A 19576-nucleotide genomic window follows, 5' to 3' on the forward strand; every position below is an offset into this window, starting at 1 on the left:
TTTTTATTTTTTATTTTAAAGCAAGGTCTTGCTGAGTTGCTCAGGGTTTCACTGAGTTGCTAAGGCTGGCCGCAAACCTGTGATCTTCCCTGTCTCAGCCTTCCAAGTACAAGGATTACAGGCATGCAGAACCACATCTGGCTTGCCCGCCCTTCCTTCCTTCCTTCCTTCCTTCCTTCCTTCCTTCCTTCCTCCCTCCCTTCCTTCCTTCCTTCCCTCCCTCCTTCTTCCTCCAGCTTCCACTCCCTCTCTTAAAAACAAGATCACATCCTGGACCTCCCACATTCCTGCAGATTCACACCTCTGCACATGGGTTCACACCTGCAATAATCTCCTTCCCCTCTGCCTCCTGTTGACTTTTACTCATTCTTAAAAATCCAGAGTTTTCACCAAACCAAAGCCCAAGGCAATAAGCTATTCAGGATGAAATGTGTTAGGAAAGGAAGAAGCCAGGCGCAGTGGCTGGAGCCTGTGATCCCTGTACTTGAGAGGCTCAGACAGGAGCATCACAGGTTTGAGACCAGCCTCAGCAAGTTGGCGAGGCTCTGAGCAACCTAGCAATACCCTGCTTCAAAGAAAAACAGAAAGGGCTGAGGGTGTAACTCAGGGACAGGATGCCTCTGGGCTCAGTCACAAGTAAGACACATTCACACACAGGAAATACACAGAAATAACGATAATATGTAGGCTTCGTAAAAGAGAACTCAATGTATTATGCGGATTAATAAAGGAAAATGCTTTATTTGAGAGACTAAGAATGATTTGAGCCGGGCGTGGTGGCGCACGCTTGTAATCCCCGCGCTTGGGAGGCGGAGACAGGAGGATCGCGCAGGTTCAAAGCCAGCCGCGCGTGCTGGCTTAGGAGACCCTGTTTCCAAATAAAAAATGTAAAAATAGGTCTGGGAGTGTAGCCCGGAGGTAGAAGGGCTTCCAGGAACCCCAGTACCACCAAAAAAAAAAAAAAAAAAAAAAGAATGATTTTAGAGAACTGGAAAATTTGTCTTAGGCTTGAAAGACATTAAGGTTTTAAATAGACGGGCTGTGGTTCTGGGGGAGAGAGAGAGAGAGAGAGAGAGAGAGAGAGCGCGCGCATTCTGCCTCTGAGCTACATCCCCAGCCCCTAATTTTTATTCTTTATTTTGAAACAGAGTCTCACTGAGTTGCAAAGGGCCTCACTAAGTAGTAGCTGAGGCTGTCCTCTAACCATGATCCTTATGTCTCAGCCTCCCCAATGCTGGGATTACAAGTGTGAGCTACCAAGCCCAACTCCTTCACCTGCTCTTAACCGGGGGCAGTTTTGCCTCCCTGGAGGATATTTGGCAACATTGACAGATATTTTGGTGGGAGATTTTCATGGGAAATTATTCCTCTTAAAGTTAGAAATTTTTTATTTTATTTTATTTGTATTTATTTATTTGTATTTATTTATTTATTTATTTACTTACTTACTTACTTACTTACTTACTTATTTTGTGAGTCTGGGGATGGAACCCAGGGGTATTCGACCTCCAGGCTACACCCCCTGCTCTATTTTTTTATTCTTTTTTAATTTGAAACAGGGTCTCACTGAGTTGCAGAGGGCCTCAGTAAGTAGCTGAGGCTGTCCGTGAACCGTGATCCTCCTGTCTCAGCCTCCTGAATGTGGGAATTACAAGCGTGCGCCATCATGCCTGGCTTAGGGTGAAATATTTTGCTAGAGTGCTTCCTACTGACCTGGAAAAATGGGTGCTAAAAGATTGGGTCTCGTTTGGAGAAAGAGACCTGCAGAAATCGGGCAGCGAGGGGTTCAGGGGGAAGGGCAGGGTGCCAGGACAGGGCTAAGCTCATCAGAGCACCACCTGTGCCAGGCAGCCAGCCCGCCCCGCGGCAGAAGTCCATTGTTATGCAGTCTGTACAGTCTGTGCTGGGCACCAGGGATGGTGTCCCAGGGAGAGGTCTCCCGGCATCTGCCGCAGACCTCTGGGTTCCTCAGCTAGAGGGCCAGCTTTGTCACCTCCGGAAGTCTCTCAGAGCCACGGGAATTGTGCAAGGTCCCTCTCTCATCTGGCAGCCCCCTCAGGATGTCTTGCCCTTCCTTAAAAACAGGGCAAGTCAGCAGGGCATAATGATGCAAGCTTGCAATCCCAGCATTCAGGAGGCTGAGATAGGAGGATCGTGGTTCAAGGCCAGCCTCAGCTATTTAGTGAGGCCCTTTGCAACTCAGTAAGACCCTGTTTCCAAATAAAGAATAAAAAATAGGGCTGGGGATGTAGCTCGGAGGTAGAATGCCCCTGGCTTCCATCCCCAGTAGTGCAAAAAAATAAATAAATAAAATAAAGGCTCATCATCACAGTAATTTCATAAGTGAAGCCACATTTTAATTTAAAATTTCTTTTTTCTTTAAAGCTGATATTGTTGTTTCTTGTATGTGTGTATGTGTGTGTGTGAGTGGTGCTGGGGATTAAACCCAGGGGCCTTTTACCTCTGAGCTACACCTCTAGCCTAATTTTTATTCTTTATTTTGAAACAGGGTCTCACTAAATTGCAGGGGGCCTCACTAAGTAGCTGTGGCTGGACTCGAACCCAGATCTTCCTGTCTCAGCCTCCCAAGTACTGCGATTACAAGCGTGCACCACCACGCCCGGCTCTGTGGTTTCCTAAGAGCTGGATGCGGCTCCACGTGGCTTCTAGACACAAATTCTTCCTTCCTGACTGTGCAATCAGCTCATATATGCGGTGGCTCACAGGATAGACAGGTCATTTGGCCAAGACCCACACTGGTCCTATGAACCCAGATCTGTGATGAGTCCTCATTCTTTTATTTCAATACTGTAACAACCTGGGATAAATCATTTCATCTGGACCTTATTCTCATTTTGGAGGTAAAAATACCGGCTTCGATCTTGTTATCAAGTTTAAAAATGTGATTAAACGCAATCACGGGTTTCTTGAGGATGGATTAATCGTAAGCCCTTCTACAAAGCGCCACAAGGCACGATTGCTCTTACCGTTCATTAGTAAAAATTGGAGGGTGGGGCACTTCCAGGCAGGTCTCATTAAAACAAAAGCCAACACATTACTTGATATAATGAAGCAACAACTAGGTCTCCAGAAAAAGAGATAAAGCCGGGCGCAGTGGCTCACGCTTGTGATCCCAGTGCCTGGGAGGCTGAGACAGGAAGATCCAGGTTCGAGTCCAGCCTCAGCTACTTAGCGAGGCCTTCCTCAACTCAGTGAGACCCTGTTTCAAAAATAAAGAATAAAAAGTAGGGCTGGTGGCATAGCTCGGAGGTAGAAGAAGGCCCCTGGGTTCCATCCCCAGTACCGCAAAAAAAAAAAAAAAAGAAAAAAGAAAAAAGAAAAAGAGAAAAAGAAATAAAGCTGGAAACACAGAAACAGAGGAGATAAATGGAAGTATGTGAACACAGAAGCCACGAGGGATGGAGAAGCTCCATGTCAGTCCTCAGGGGGAACAGAAGCCAGAAAGGGGAGGAAGGTGGGACAAGGTTTTGGGTGGGCTGGAGATGCCGCAGGCCTAAATCATCAGGATCCCTCCCTCTCGGGCCTTCTGCCACTGAAATCTCATCCACACCCCAAGATGGACACTTGGATGCACGTGCTTGCCGAGCTTTATTCTAGAAGGGCTAATTTGGAGCTGGTATTGAACCTAGCCTGAAGTCCAGGAAACGGCCGGACCACGTGGCCCGTCCCCTTCTCTCGTCCCATCCCCACTCCTCACTGGTCCAGGGGACCAGCAAAGGCCTGGCTGCCGCAGGTCTGGCCGCGCACCTGAGATTCGGATGCTCCCCTCCTGCGTCCACGCGACCTCGCTCCAGTTGACCCTGTGCTCGCTGCAGCAGTTCAGAGACACCGGGCTGTCGTCACAAACCACCCTGACTTCTTCTTTTGCCAAGATTTGGATGGGCAAAACATCTATTTTTCTTTTGGCCTCGTATTCAAAAATATCCAGTATCAGTTTGCAAACATATTCACCTGCAGAGAATAAAAAGAAAATCACTTTTGATTACCAGATGTACATATTCACCTGACTGTCTCATGTATCATGGTGGTGCCACTTCATACAACTCCAAGGTCAAAGCACCCGAGACTTCATTATTTATTCTTGGTCCTGGGGATCGAACCCAGGGACATTCTATCTCTGAGCTACATCCGCAGTTATTTTTATTTTTTATTTGGAAACAGGCATATGCTAAATTGCTGAGGCTGGCCTCCAGCCTGTGGGCCTCCTTTCTCAACCTCCCAAGTACTGGGTTTTCAAGCACTTGGCTAGTATATAAGACTTTACCTTGATCTAAGGTCAGGAGTAGAGAGATGTTCTAACTGCAACACATTCAGGGATTATTTCTTTTCTAGTAATAAATAAATGCAGAGCCAGGTGTGGTGGCGCATGCTTGTAATCCCAGTACTTGGGAGACTCAGAAGGATCTAGGTTCGTGGCCAGCCTCAGAGACTTAGTGAGTCCCTCTGCAACTGAGTGAGACCCTGTTTCAAAAATAAAGAATAAAAAAATCAGGCTGGGGGTGTAGGTTGGAGATAGAATGCCCCTGGGTTCAATCCCCAGCACCACAATCACAAAAATAAATAAATAAATAAATAAATAAATAAATAAATAAATGCAGAGCTGGAAGAGGTAGGGGAAAAAATGAAAAAAATCTTGCAGTATTAGAAGACTGGACAACCTCAATATCCTATTTAGCTTGATGGTAAAAATCAGAATCAACCAAGATGTGATCAGGCCCATGTGTCAACACCTCACTTTTTTTTTTTTTTTTTTTTGGTACTGGGGAATGGAACTCAGGGGCATTCTATCTCCGAGCTACACCCTTAGTCCTATTTTTTATTCTTTATTTTGAGACAGGGTCTCACTGAGGGCCTCACTAAGTAGCTAAGGCTGGCCAGGAACTGGATCCTCCTGTCTCAGCCTCCCAAATGCTGGAATTACAAGCGTGTGCCTTTTTCAATGCAGAGAAGAATAGATGGTCCTGTTGGCAGGACCTTCATAAAATGAGGTTATGAAATTCTAGAACACGTTAGGTTCATTATTAGTTAGAATTGGGACTTAGGCTCCTGCGGTTGCCTGGAATGGGGTTTTGGGGAGGATTAGCCAAGGAAGGCTACAGTAAGAACTCTAGGAAATCTGGGCGGGCTTATAGATACGTCCACCTTACTGATGATGCTGATGGCTTCACGGGGTACCTTTGAAGCTTGATAAACTGCACACTCGAAATCAGTGAGCCGGGCGTGGTGGCGCACACTTGTAATTCCCGCGCTTGGGAGGCAGAGACAGGAGGATCGCGCAGGTTTGAAGCCAGACACGCGCGATGGCTTAGGAGACCCTGTTTCCAAATAAAAATGTAAAAATAGGTCTGGGAGTGTAGCCTGGAGCTAGAAGGGCTTCCAGGAACCCCAGTACCACCAAAAAAAAAAAAAAAAAAAAAAGAAAAGAAAGAAAAAAAGAAAAAAAGAAATCAGTGCAGCTTGTTAGGTAAATGCTACCTCCAACAAGTCTACATTAAACCTTTTATAATTTAATTGAAAATTAACTCATAATAAAATAAAAATTAGTCGCTGAGCGTGGTGGCGCATGCTTGTAATCCCCGCGCTTGGGAGGCGGAGACAGGAGGATCGCGCAGGTTCGAAGCCAGCCGCGCTGGCTTAAGAGACCCTGTTTCCAAATAAAAATATAAAATAAGTCTGGGAGTGTAGCCCAGAGGTAGAAAGGCTTCCAGGAACCCCAGTACCACCAAAAAAGTAAATAAATAAAATAAAATAAAATAAAATTAAAATTAAAAAATAAGAATTGTGAAAATAAATCAATGAATTTTAGAAGCAATTAAAAATTAAGGCCATGGAATGATATTTCAACCTTAAAGTGTTCAGTCAGGGTGCTTCTTTTTATTTTTATGTATATTATTGTTGTTATTATTATTATCATTATTATTATTATTGAGATTGAATCCAAGGGCACTCTATCTCTGAGCTATACACTCTGCTTACTTATTTACTTATTTTGGCAGTGGGTATTGAACTCAGGGGTATCCTACCTCTGAGCTACATTCTCAGCCCTATTTATTTAGTGGATTTATTGAAACAGAGTCTTGCTAGGTTTCTGAGAGTCTGGATAAGTTGCTGGGGCTGGGCTTGAACCTACAATCTGTCTTGATTTTTCTTTTTCTTTTTTCTTTCTTTCTTTTTTTTTCAGGTCTGGGGATAGAACCCACGGACACTCTACCTCCGAGCTATACCCCCTGCCCTATTTTTTTTTTTTTATTTATTTTGAAACAGGGTCTCACTGAGTTGCAAAGGGCTTCACTAAGTAGCTGAGGCTGGCTGTTTACCACGATCCTCCTTTCTCAGCCTCCCGAATGCTGGGATTACAAGCGTTTGCCACCACGCCTGGTTTATTTTTTATTTTGAAACAGGGTCTTGCTAAGTTGCTGGAGCTGCTCACACCTGAAATGCCCTGTCTCAGCCTCTCAAGTACGGGGATGACAGGTGAGCACCACCCTGTCCCCGTAGGCGACTTCTTTGTGAAGGCAGCAGCATTATCTCCACGTGGGGCTCCGTCCTCAATCAGCCCGAATCAACTCCGGTCCCTCCCCACACCAGCCTCCGAGCGGAACCCACCGGCGTCGCCCAGCGTGGCGTTGAGGATGGTCAGGCGCGAGACAGAGGTCACGTTGTTGGGCATCGAGGTGTTGATGGAGAGCCTGCTGCTGTTCTGCAGCTGCCTGTCTCCGAGGTACCAAGTCACGTTGGAGGACACGACTTCGTTTTCACACTCCAGAATCACTGTGTCTCCTTCGAAGATGATTTCTGGTATGATGGAGAACTTGGTTTCATCTAGAAATGAATCGAAAGGAAATGGTGTCAGGCTCCCTAAGCAAACACATGCGAGCGGCTGCAGGAGCTCCGGAGGCCTTGGGAGCTCAGGGATGCTGCAGGGAGAACCCGGCGCCTCCCTCCATCCCGCACATGCCCTCTGAAGGCCCAGAGAGGCCAGGAACGGGCTTCCCATGGGGCTTTGCACCGCGTGCCTTAAGACCACTTAGGAGATCCTTAAAGGTGGCTAATGAGGACCTCAAAGCTCTTTTCAGTATTTCTAAAAGTATGATCGAAAATTGCACATTGGTTTAGGAAAAGGCCACAGGATCTGACAAGCGATGTGTTTCTTTCCTGTTGCCCAGAATGTGATCAGCTGCCTTTGACCAATGACCGGGAGCTCGTGCTCGCTGAAGGCTCCGATCTCAGTGCTCCATAAGTTAGAAATGGGAAAACAAATTAATTACTGGTAATAAATAAAGTCTAAGCTGAGCCGGGCGTGGTGGTGCACGCTTGTAATCCCAGCACTTGGGAGTTCAGAGACAGACTCAGCTACTACGTAATGAGGCCCTTTGCGACTCGGTGAGACCCTGTTTCCAAATAAAGAATAAAAATTAGGACTGGGGGTGCCACTCGGAGGTAGAGAGCCCCTGAGTTCCAGCCCCAGTACTGCAAAAATAAATAAATAAATAAATAAACAAACAAACAAACAAATAAATAAATAAATAATAAGGGCTACCTTGTGAGTTGGCTTGGAGAAGCAGTAGCTTTTGTTACGGTTTTGGCTAAAATTCTCAAGAATCACCGCATTAAATCACTTCGCGGATAATAATACCAACAAGCTATTGGTTATTTTTATGTGTATATTTTGGATGCCCTTTTCTGATACAACCTGGTTTCTCCTCTTGAGCTGTTTTTGTGCAGTGTTCTTCATGAATTATGTGACTGAGGAGTCGGGGAGCTCAGGTCAGAAGGCGCGGCGAGGCCTCTTATGCTGGGGCTCGGTGCTCACACCAGGCTCCCCATGTATTTTGAACAGAGGAAGAAATTGCCACAAAATAATTTTCAGTGGTATGATGTTCTAGTCAAGATATCAGTATAGCCGGGCATGTTGGCGCATGCTTGTAATTCCAGTATTCCGGAGGCTGAGACAGGAGGATTACAGTTCGCAGACAGCTTCTGCTACTTAGTGAGGCCCTTTGCAACTCAGTGAGACCCTTTTATTTTTTTACTAAGAATAAAAAAGTAGGGCTGAGGGTGTAGCTCAGAGGTAGAATGCCCCTGGGTTCAATTCCCATCACCGCAAAAAAAAAAAAAAAAAAAAAGAGAGAGAGAGGGAGATCAAAGATATCGGTATATATAGATGTTTAGCACTTTTTAAGGCCCCTGGTTAAATGTTTATAAACAGCACATTTAACTATAAAAAAGCAATATGATCTGTAGCTATTTTGTGTAGTACACTGGCTTTGAAGTCACACAAGCATGTGTTACTTTTTGCTTGTCCTTGAGTGAATTTTTTACCCTCCAAAAGCCTTATCAGATCAAATCCTCCTCATCTGTACACTGGAGACGGGATCTACCTCACCAATGTGTGAGATGAAATAGATGTAAATACAATGAGATCAATGCGGAAACAGTGTGGTAAGTGTCCTTGTTTTATTACTGTGTGGCTAAGAAGGATTGCTGGTTTCATGTGGCCTGATGGAATTGCATGTAAATTTAGCAGGAATGATTAAAGACTGGATAGTAAAGACTGGTTTAAAATCTTGCTAACTAATCAAACATCACCAAAGGATTTATGTATAACAAAATAAATGACTATTCTGAAGACTGCCAGGTGGCATTTCTCAAAGGTGGGTTTATTTATTATCTGTTTATTTATTGCAGTACTGGGGATGGAACTCAGGGGCATTCTACCTCCGAGCTACACCCCCAGCCCTATTTTTTATTCTTTATTTGGAAACAGGGTCTCACTGAGTTGCAAAGGGCCTCACTAAGTAGCTGAGGCTGCCCGTGAACCACGATCCTCCTGTCTCAGCCTCCCAAATGCTGGGATTACATGTGTGTGCCACCATGCCCATCTACAAAGGTAGATTTTAAAGTAAGTTTGTGACACCAAATCATTCATTCGACGTTTTTCTCTCATACTCTTTCTTTCCACCCCCAATGTGATGATAATGATGGTGAGGATGATGGTGGTGGTGATGGTGGTGATGATGGTGAGGATGATGGTGGTGATGATGGTGGTGATGATGGTGAGGATGATGGCGAGGATGATGGCGAGGATGATGGTGAGGATGATGGCGAGGATGATGGTGGTGATGATGGTGAGGATGATGGCGAGGACGATGGTGGTGATGATGGTGAGGATGATGGTGAGGATGATGATGGTGAGGATGATGGCGAGGATGATGGTGATAATGATGGTGAGGATGATGGTGGTGATGATGGTGAGGATGATGACGGTGAGGATGATGGCGGTGATGATGGTGAGGATGATGACGGTGAGGATGATGGTGGTGATGATGGTGAGGATGATGGTGGTGATGATGGTGAGGATGATGGTAAGGATGATGGCGATGATGGTGAGGATGATGGTGATGATGATGATGGTGAGGATGATGGTGATGATGGTGAGGATGATGGTGAGGATGATGGTGATGATGGTGAGGATGATGGTGGTGATGATGGTGACGATGATGGTAAGGATGATGGTGATGATGGTGGTGATGATGGTGAGGATGATGGTGAGGATGATGGTGAGGATGATGGTGAGGATGCTGGTGTGGATGATGATGGTGAGGATGATGGTGAGGATGATGGTGGTGATGGTGGTGCGAATGATGATGAGGATGATGAGCAGCCAGTCATAGGATGTTTGGACATCTATGTTCTGGATTAACAGCACCAACACCGTGGAAAGCAGAGTGCTGTCTGTGTTCCCCGTGGAACTGTGTGAGCCACCGGTTCTTGTTTATCACTCTAAGGCTGTGCCTACCACAGAACCCCGTTCTGGCCTTCAAAGCAAGACAGAGATGGGCATAGATTCTCTGCAGGTGTGGGGGGATGTTGGGTGCCATAGCAATGGTGAGGGGATGTCAGATGCCATTGCAAAGGCTCCATTCCTCTTTCAAAGAATGAGCCACAGATACAGAGGCGCTGGTGTGAACTCTCCCGTCGGCAGCAGTGTGGACGACTGGTCAACAGGACCAGTGAAACCTCTGGGCACTACTCATTCCAGTGGCTGCCTGGCCTCTGCAGGACTAAGATGTTGGGAGTGAGGATCAGAGCTGCAGTGTATGCGGGAGACTGTGACTCTCCCAGACCATCAGAACCATAAATAAAACAGAACTTTCCGGGGGAGAGAAAACACCTTTGTGGTTGACTGGTTGATGTTAAGCCCTTTCCCAGAGCCTATTTGGAATATCTCACTTCCACCATGACGTTGGTTTTATTTATGTATTTATGTATGTATGTATGTATGTATGTATGTATGTTTTATTTATTTATTTATTTATTTATTTATTTATTTATTTATTTATTTATTTATTTATTGGTGGTACTGGGGTTCCTGGAAGCCCTTCTACCTCCGGGCTACACTCCCAGACGTATTTTATATTTTTATTTGGAAACAGGGTCTCCTAAGCCAGCGTGCGCGGCTGGCTTCGAACCCGCGCGATCCTCCTGTCTCCACCTCCCAAGCGAGGGGATTACAAGCGTGCGCCACCACGCCCGGCTTTATTTATTTATTTATTCATTCTTTTTTTTATGTTCTGGTTACGTGAACTTAAAAGAGCCACAAATTTAGATGGCCGGGTTGTAAACTCCCTGCCCTTCCTTTTCTGCATCCCGGATACAGCGATGCTGGTCAGGTTAGGAGGCACTGGACTAGGATAAGCTGGCCAGGAGCTGGAAAGTCTCTCCATTGAGGACACTGTGATGTGATATCCTGGGTTTCAGCAGAATCGCAGACACCATCAAACTACCTGGATGCAATCTGCACACGGGAGCAAGAGGGCGAGGCTCACTTACTGCTAGAGACTCCTTGAAAGGAGCTGTAGTCCATCTTGTAGGTCTGGTTGAGGCTGTGCATCACCTGCTCGTTGGCTTTGGGGATTAACCCAGGTGGTAGCGTCGTAGCCTTGACCTCATACGTCACAACCACGCTGCCTTTGCTGGACAGAGACCACTCAGGTCAGTAAAGCAGCCACTGACCTGGAAGAGTCTAGATGCTGTGGCTTATTCCCATAGAGAAAACAAATAGCACCTGAGGACTATTACCCTCAAGGAGTCACTAAATAAACCTGTCTCCAAACTTTATATCTAAGCCCAAGGCAGGAGTGGCCCACCCAAATGCTTGCGCTCGGGTACTCTGAGTGAATAAAGTTGCCGGGTGGGGACTAGTTAACGGAGTCACTGGTGCTGGTCAGGCACGGCGTGGCACCTGGTGTCTGCTATTACACAGCGCTGGCCCGGGGTCACCATATATACAATGTTAAATGAAGCCCACACCCTGGCTGTTTCTGTACACATGCTGATTTTTAAGATTGGCTACTAAGTCTTTGGAAGAGCGTACAAACCCACCTGGGGTAGCCAGGGCACCGGACTCCGGGGCAGCCTTTCACACGGTAGCATGAAAGTCTATGGTCTTGACTGGATGGCTGGGTCTTCTTGCACAGCATGCCTTTTCATAATTTCTAAGTTCTCTAAACACTGAACCTATCTTGTTGAAAATTCTTGCACACATACAATGAACACACCTTACTTCTTACATATGTAAGGGGTAAGGCTCTTCCTGGTGTTTTTCTTGAACTCCTATAATTCAGCTCTAGTCTTCACCTCTAAACAAACTGCTCCTGCTGGCCACTCCCCATGAGGCCCCACTGAGGGCTCTTTTATTTTTCCTCTTTCACTGATGTATCTACCATCACATAGAAATGAATGAATGAACTATAGCATTCTTACGTGAATCCCGTCACAGTCACTGACTTGAAGCCTGGTAAAATTCTGTAGCCCTCCCGGAACTGGAAAATAAGGCAAGATGAACGTCACAGATCAGAGGCTAGTGAGACACTGGGGAGATTCGATGCAGAGTAGAAAGCACATATCCCTTATTGCCCTGGGTAACTTTTTCTTTTGTATATTTTTAGCGCCGGTGTTCACCAATCTTTGAAGAAGTTCCTAGCTCTAGTTACCTAAATCAGTCTGGGTTCTTGTGGAAGAGGATACTTAAATTAAGTGCGCATTTAAAAAACAATTGTTCAGGGAGATGCCCAGGACAGGAAATTGGGCAGGCAAAGCTGTAACACTTCAAATGACAAAAAAAATTAAAAAAACAAGGAGCATTGTATAAAAGCATCATAGGGAAGGTTCACTAAGTCCTTCTTCCAAAAGGTCTTCTTATTTGACTGGTACATTACCATGCAGCAAGTGCCATGCTGGGTCTCAGAGGCAGCACTTGGGGTGCTTGCTCAATGGCGCCCCCTGCAGCTGGAAGCCTGGAAGCACACCACGTGGCCACCACAGTACCTGAGCCCACACTTGACAACACTGCTTGAGCCAATGTGGCTTTGATGTTTTTTCTCCATTTGTTCCTCTAGATACCCAACCCCATAAGAGAGTCCATTTGACCTTTACGGGGCAGACACCTGGGGGTGGGCCAGGTACCCATGTGGATGGGACCCAACGATGAATCTGTAACCCTCTCTCTCCTTAAAACTATATGCTTTAGTGTATGGAATGCGGATATGCAGATGTCTAATTATATGGTGGGTATGCAAATCAGACATTCAAGAGCGCTTCCAAATCAGGTCTCCAACATGGCATGTATGGAAAAATAATGGTAATGAGGGAACACACGGGGCTAAGCAGGAAGCTGCCCCTGGTCTGAGGCAGGGGGTTGGCTGCCCAGAGATTTATGGAAAGTCATTATCTCAGTCCAGTTATAATAATTTGCACCATACCTGCTGGGAAGCTCTGATTTAATGAGCCCCTCAGGAAAAGTGTTGAGGTTTAGATGTGTTTAATCCAACATAAAGCCCTTTAGCATCCCATGGGGTCATCTCTGTTTCTATATGGTTATATTTAAACTGTCTTGTGTATGAATGCCAAGTGGCCTCCGGTGTAGAGAGGTTTGAAACCCGCTGTGCTTAGCCTTGGATTGTTCTGCATACATGATGTTAGGGTTTTAAGCCAGGCACACTGGAGCACACCTGTAATCCCAGTCCTTGGGAGGCTAAGACAGAAGGATTGCAGTCAAGCCAGCCTCAGCAACTTAGCAAGGTCCTGCTTCAAAATAAAAAAGGACTGGGGTACAGCTCAATGTAGAGCACCACTGGGTTTAAACCTCAGTACTCCCACGACCGTGCGTGCATGTGTATGCACATACCTGTCCGTGGACACACACACACAGAAGTTAGGCTTTTCATACGTTTGTTTTGTTAAGTATGAAAATGAGTCGCCTGGTTCTTGGTACATCTAGATCAGGTTCATGGGCCTCCAAGTAGATTTTAGTGAATCGATGCCATCAAATCTTATTTGAACCATGTCTACACCAACACGTCCTACTTATAGGTCAAGGTGGTACCACACTGTCCCCTGAACACTGATTTGAGCACGTCTTAATTTACCATCCCAGAAAGATATAAAAGTCATCAAATCCACACTGTAGATTACAACAGATTCAACCAAACTGTCTACTTTGAATGAAACAGACTCAGTGCAGCCCCGGGGCCAAAACCTACCGCTCTTTCCAAATCAGTCTTATAGGACCGATAGAGGGCAGAGGATGTGTTCTTAAGGTCTTCTGGAAATTCCACGTTCAGTCTGACTTTCATTTTCAGGGTAATACCTGCTGAGAAACACAGGGCAATACTTAAAACAGCTCATGCTGGGGTCTGAGTACAGACACAATAAGAGAAACGTTTGTTTGAGCTGAAGTTTGAACGGTCACTTCAACAAACATTTAATGAGTAGTCTCTTACCTCCCTGGAGCTGGCAGAAAGGTCCCTTGGCAGGAAGTCCTTTAAGGCAACTGCAGGGGCGTCCCGGGAGGGGCCCGCCTTGACCTTCACAAGTGAGACTGTGAAGGCACCTTTCCTGGGGCCACGCGTAGCCCGTCTCGCAGGAGCACCAGATTTCATTTCCAGCGGGTTTGCAGACTACATAAGCCAGAAGAGGGAGGAGAGAGAGGATGATCACCAAGTCTGCATTTACCAGTTGCAAGTGTCTGTCAATGGCAAGCCACCCCCCTCTAGATGGCCCTTCTGGGAGCGCAGTTCACATACGAGCACACGCACCCCGTGCCGTGCGGCGTGGGCACCTGAAAGATGGGTCTGTGATTACTGAGTGACCTTTGAGTGATCAATGACTGGGGAGTCACCTTTCGGGTGGCCGTGCCTAAGAGCAGATAGCCACCAGATGGCTGTGATGCTGAACGGATCCCAGGACACAGAGCATCCTGCTTCTGGGTAGTCACATCCTTTTGTGTGTCCTCTTATATGGTACTAGGGATGCTCTGTGTGACCAACAGAATATGGCAAAAGTGACAGTATAATGCTTCTGAAATTAGGTTATAAGCAACTAGGCTGCGCTCAGATTTCTGACCCTCAGAAACGACAAAATAACAAGTGTCTGTTGTTTTGCAGTGCTCAGGTTTAGGGTGACTTGTTATGCGACAGTAGATAACAAGTAAACGAGTGCCTTTTGCATTTCAAGTCAAGTGTGAACAGCCCAAGCAGACTCTGAGCGCGTTGGGGATATCAAGAAATGCTCAGGAGAGAGCAATTTGAATCAGTTCCTAAAGCTGGGACAAAGGCCCATGGCTGGAAGCAGTTGAGTGCCCCGGTGAAGTCCTGGAGGATGGCTACTCAAAAGAAGAGCCATTAAAAGGTTGTTTGGGAATTAAAAAGGATAGCCAAGTTCCAATTATTTGTTGGACACTGATCAGTCTTGCGTTCCATCAGTAGGTTGGAGTGAGCAGAAAAGTTGGAAACAGCAAAAAACAGCCATCAGATGTGATGGCCAAGGTGCAGCCTTCAGCTGGGGCGATTTCGCGTGGCCAACGAGAACTCCTTTGTCAAAATTTCCCTCTCTCTTATAGCCTGAAATTCCACTGCTAAGATGATTAAATTCCATCACTAAAATGTGAAAAAGTGTGCGTGTGCGTGCGTGTGTGCGTGTGTGTGATTTTTGAGGGGAGAGAAAGGATGCAGGAGAAGTTTTTGAAGGATTTTAGATTCCCATGAACAAGGTAAATGTGATTCGTGGGATGGTGAAGCTCCTATTTCCAAACCACCTACCATTTTTTTCCAGGTATTGTCTAGTCATTTCACACACATTGCCTGGCCTTAAATATCCTCACTTTTATTTACTATCACTAAAACTGCTTTTCTTGAAAGGACCATAAGATCAGCTGTTGGAAGTGTGGGGAAAGGAAAGCCTGGGAAAAGGAGGGTGGTGAGACCACAGGTCTCAGATATTAGTAACATGGTAAGTCCAGCCTGAATTACACACCCAGCTCATTCACCTCCTCTTTGAAGACAACTTTCTCTAGCTAGTCCCTGCTGGTTCTGGGGTCCAAGAGCCTCAGACTCTTTCTACCCTATTAAAGCATTCATGCTGGAAATATCTTTCACAGTTAGATACCAGAATTCACTCCTTAATATGTGAATGACCAGTCTTTCTGGAGGGATCAATTCAACTTTCCAAGGGCAGTTACATTTTAAAAGGGAAATTTGTTAAGCGCTGCTTCTAAAATGGTTTCTATAGTGGAGTCCCTTAAAGATATATTGCCTTTAGTAGAATGAGATAAATTAGGAACAGTGTGTCACTATGTTTATATTAATGCTCAAGTGTCTATACTCATAAGCTATTAGATGAAAACAAACTTTCGTATCTATTTGTGTTTTACTTACTTCTTTTAAATTTTTTTATTGGGGCATTTCAGTCTCTAGGGATCACTTCTATAGTTCCTTACTAGGTTTACTTTCTAACACTATACAGACACCAAAGGCTTCCATCAATAAGCTGGAAAACAAAATTAAATAGTCTAAAAATCTAGCTGGTATTTAATTTTTCCCCATAATGAGGGGAAATATAATTTCGGCGGCAGAAAAATCTGTGCTGAGTGGGAACACGAGATGCTTCCTGTGCGTGTTCCCAAGGAATTAGTCAGCCGTTCCATAAAGAGTTTTGTGCACACATACTCCTGGGAAACAGCTCGGATGGGCTCTAGAGCTGGAGGACCCACGCTGCGCAGACAGCCGATTAGAAAACCACGATCACAAGGAAATTAATGCTAATAGTGGATTGGCAGCGAAATGGCTTCCAAAGTGGTTTTAAGGGCGCTGTGTCAGGATCAGGTAGCATATATTCAGAATCCAAAGTTAACCAGAAGAGGGCTTCTGACCCAGAAAAAAAGAGCATTTTAAAAGAATTTGAAAAGCGAGAATTGCATAGACTGACTGACACTGGGATACACGACTTAAAATATAAGCATATTAGCCGGGCGTGGTGGCGCATGCTTTTGTCATCCCAGCATTCGGGAGGCTGAGACAGGAGGATCACAGTTAACAGGATCTGATAACAGGATCTCAGGCTGCCTTTCTCCTGAGATGCCCCATCAGCCATCCTCAAGCCCCGAGGAAAGTCCTACTCACCTGTTGTCACCTCTATGCTCAAAATGTCAGTAGCCGGGTCCGTGCTGTTTCCTTGAATTGGAAAACTGAGGCTGTTCAGATGAGCTCTGATGGACTCCAGGAAGGACGCGTTCTCCAGACTGATCTCAATATCCACAGTATACTCTCCCACGGCAGGACCACGTGTGGGAACTGAAATGAGAGCATGTGCCAGCCGTGAAGACTTGCATGGAGACGGGCAGAGGCCACGATGGACATATCGGCCATCACGGACATCTCAGCTCCCGAAGGTCGCACGAGGTACACATGGGTGCGGGGCACAGCAGCCCGGAAGAATTGCTAGTGAAACCTTTTAGAGAAAAAGAAGTGTTTCTCTGCTCTCCATCAGCTATGGCATCCAACCTTGGTGCCCAGGGCCAACCCCCTGGATGGAGAGTGGAGTGTAACGAGACCAGAAGGGAAGCAGGAAGAACTAGCCATGTGTCCCCAGTACCTTTCAGCTGGCACGCCCATGTCCTAGAAGCTGAGCCATGCAGCCCTTGAAGACGTCCAGGAAAAGCCACCTTGCAAACTTTCTTTGCTCTTAGACTAAGCACAGAGCCCTACTCTTTGTTCTTTCTCTAATGCCCAATACATGATGGGTGCCCAACAGATACTTAGCAAACTGGAAAGGAAAATAAGAGATTGTACTTCTCTTCCTTGCTTTTCCCCATCGACTCCAGGCCTCCTAAATGTCTGCTGGCATTCTAAATGGATCTACTTCCCAATATACCTGCCCCCGGCGGGACAGACTGTGTATATAATAGTAATCTGAGAATAGTTCTTTCTTGGTTTCCTAAATGACATCATGTCTCGGCCAGGAGTGGGAAGCAAGGGTCGGCTGTTTCCTTCGATTCTTAGGGGCCCCCTCGCTCATTGGCATGCAGCTGTTTGTGTCATGGATACACACACCGTCGATTGTTTCTGAGCCAGTCACTCTGAGACAAGTCATAGATTTCCTCTCTCTCACTAAGCATCTCTTTAGCTGGTCGTGGCTGGACTATACAACTGAATATAAGCCATAGGCTCAGCTCGCAACTAATCAAAGAATGAGAACTTTTCACACAGAGGCAGCAAGAGTGTTTTTAAAAGAGAAAAAGTGGTAAATATTTGCAAAAGTATTGCTTTGCTCTTTAAGCCAAATCTGAAAGTAGCCTATGCATTTTACCTTAATATTCGATGTCTGCTTTCTAAAAGAACACATAATTTTCCCATGACGTTGTGAGATTAGTCTGGAATATTCCAAGAATTATCACTGAGCACGCACTATGAGAAGGTTTATTGTGAGGAACTCCAATTGTTAAATGTTTTTTGCAGAATGCCAAAATATTTCCTGAATTTCAGTTTCAAACTCTGTCTTAGGAGTTTGGCTTTACCCATGAACCTTGCTGAGAATTATTTTTAATTTTGGCACCATCTTACCTCAAACTATAGAAAAGGTTTGTGAAGATTTTATCTTTTCTTTTAAGAATTTATCTTATGAAATATTTTCCTCTTAGATGGATTTACAAGTAGAATAAAGTAATTTTTTTTTTTTAAAAATGGAATCTCGGTCTACCATGATAATAAGACATTGCCTCAAATTTCCTGTTTTTGATTCTCAAACGATTCTGAGATAAAAACAAGCTTTCCTGGAAGAACTGCTAATCTTAGTTTGGGTGATTCTAACTCTGAAAGCATCATGCTGGCCGCTGTGAGCATTTGAAGGAGGACGGCCGCCTGCTATTTACTACGTCGGCCCCCGGAGCACATTCTCTTTCCTGAAAAGTAGTGCAGTGATGTTTATTCCTGCCAGAGAATTAGCTAGCTCCAGGATCTTCTCTGCTGAGGCCTGTCTACTCTCCTCTCAGGAATGTAAACAGGATTTCCTGGACAGTGGCTGCTTTGGAGATGGGTGAGGTCAGTAACAATCCCATATCCCACACTTCATCATCTGCCTGGCTGTGTCCCAGGGCCGGCTCCCAGCACAGCACCAAGGCCTGTCTGAGGGTCCTAAGCGGCCGTGAGCCCACCATCCCACGCCCCTTTCAGACATAACTGTAGATCAAGTGTGCGCGTAAAAGCACACGGTTACTCACAGGTGTCACTGTTTCCCATTAAAACTAAAGCGATTCTTCCGTGCGGGTTTGCAGGGAGTGAATCAGAATCATAAGGCCCTGCAGGACAGGGGCTGCCACTTCAGCGAGGGTCAGTCCACGCGGTTCATGCTGCTGTTAACTCGGCCCTCGGCCCTTCATCCACCGGTTATGTTCATGATAGCAAGCACCAGAACTGGGCTTCCAAAGACATGTTAGTGACTCCAAGGTCTATTTCCTAGGCCGGGCGTGGTGGTGCATGCTTGTAATACCAGTACTTGGGAGGCTGAGACAGGAGGATCTGGGTTCGCAGCCAGCCTCAGCTACTTAATGAGACCCTCTGCAACTTAGTGGAACCCTGTTTCAAAATTAAAAAAAATAAAAAAAAATAATTGGGCTGGGGTGTAGAATGCCCCTGGATTCAATCTTCAGTACTGTAAAATAAATAAATAAATAAATAAATAGGTGCACAAAGTCCATTTTCTGTTTTGAGTGGGGGTTCTGGGGCTTGAATACAGTAGTGTTCTACCTCTGGATTTGCTCAGGGTGACCTTAAACTTGCCATCCTCCTCTTTCTGCCTGCTGAGTACTGGGATTACAGTACCACCACCCTGTCTTAGAAAAAAAAACCTTTTCTAAAAAGTAAACTTTGAGCACAGACTCTAATAAAGGGAGGCGTGAACATCTCTCTAGGATGAACTATATGAAGACACCCTCCTGCTTGAGGACATCCTTTTTATCTAGACCCTAGAACAGTACCAAGGCCCCCCGGGGCACTTGTGTGTAAGGGCCTCGATGCCCCGGGACCATGGCGCCCATGTGGGGTGCGGACAACGGCTCACCCTACTCCCTCCCTTCAGACAGACAGTCCTAAGAGCCTGGGCTAGGAAATCCTGCTCCAGCTTTCCACGCAGACAGGCCAGACCCTGCCTTCCCTGCCACAAACCAAGGACTTCTGGGCCGGGTAAGCGGCACTTCCTGCCCCACCCCAGGACCCAGGAA

General features: G+C 45.8%; 1 protein-coding gene across 1 annotated transcript in view; it reads right to left on the reverse strand.

Moving 5' to 3' along the window:
- Nucleotides 1-19576, reverse strand: part of ADGRF5 (adhesion G protein-coupled receptor F5) — a gene marked incomplete at both ends in the record, with an annotated part of 73697 nt that overhangs the window by 21375 nt on the left and 32746 nt on the right. Inside the window, 7 exons of the mRNA XM_080700051.1 lie at nt 3769-3972; nt 6628-6843; nt 10855-10997; nt 11788-11846; nt 13566-13672; nt 13806-13982; nt 16482-16652. Coding sequence (XP_080556177.1) covers nt 3769-3972; nt 6628-6843; nt 10855-10997; nt 11788-11846; nt 13566-13672; nt 13806-13982; nt 16482-16652 — 1077 coding nt within the window. The remainder of the gene's footprint in view (nt 1-3768; nt 3973-6627; nt 6844-10854; nt 10998-11787; nt 11847-13565; nt 13673-13805; nt 13983-16481; nt 16653-19576) is intronic.

This window comes from Muscardinus avellanarius, assembly GCF_963383645.1.
Source record: "Muscardinus avellanarius genome assembly, chromosome: 8".
NCBI lineage: Eukaryota > Metazoa > Chordata > Mammalia > Rodentia > Gliridae > Muscardinus > Muscardinus avellanarius.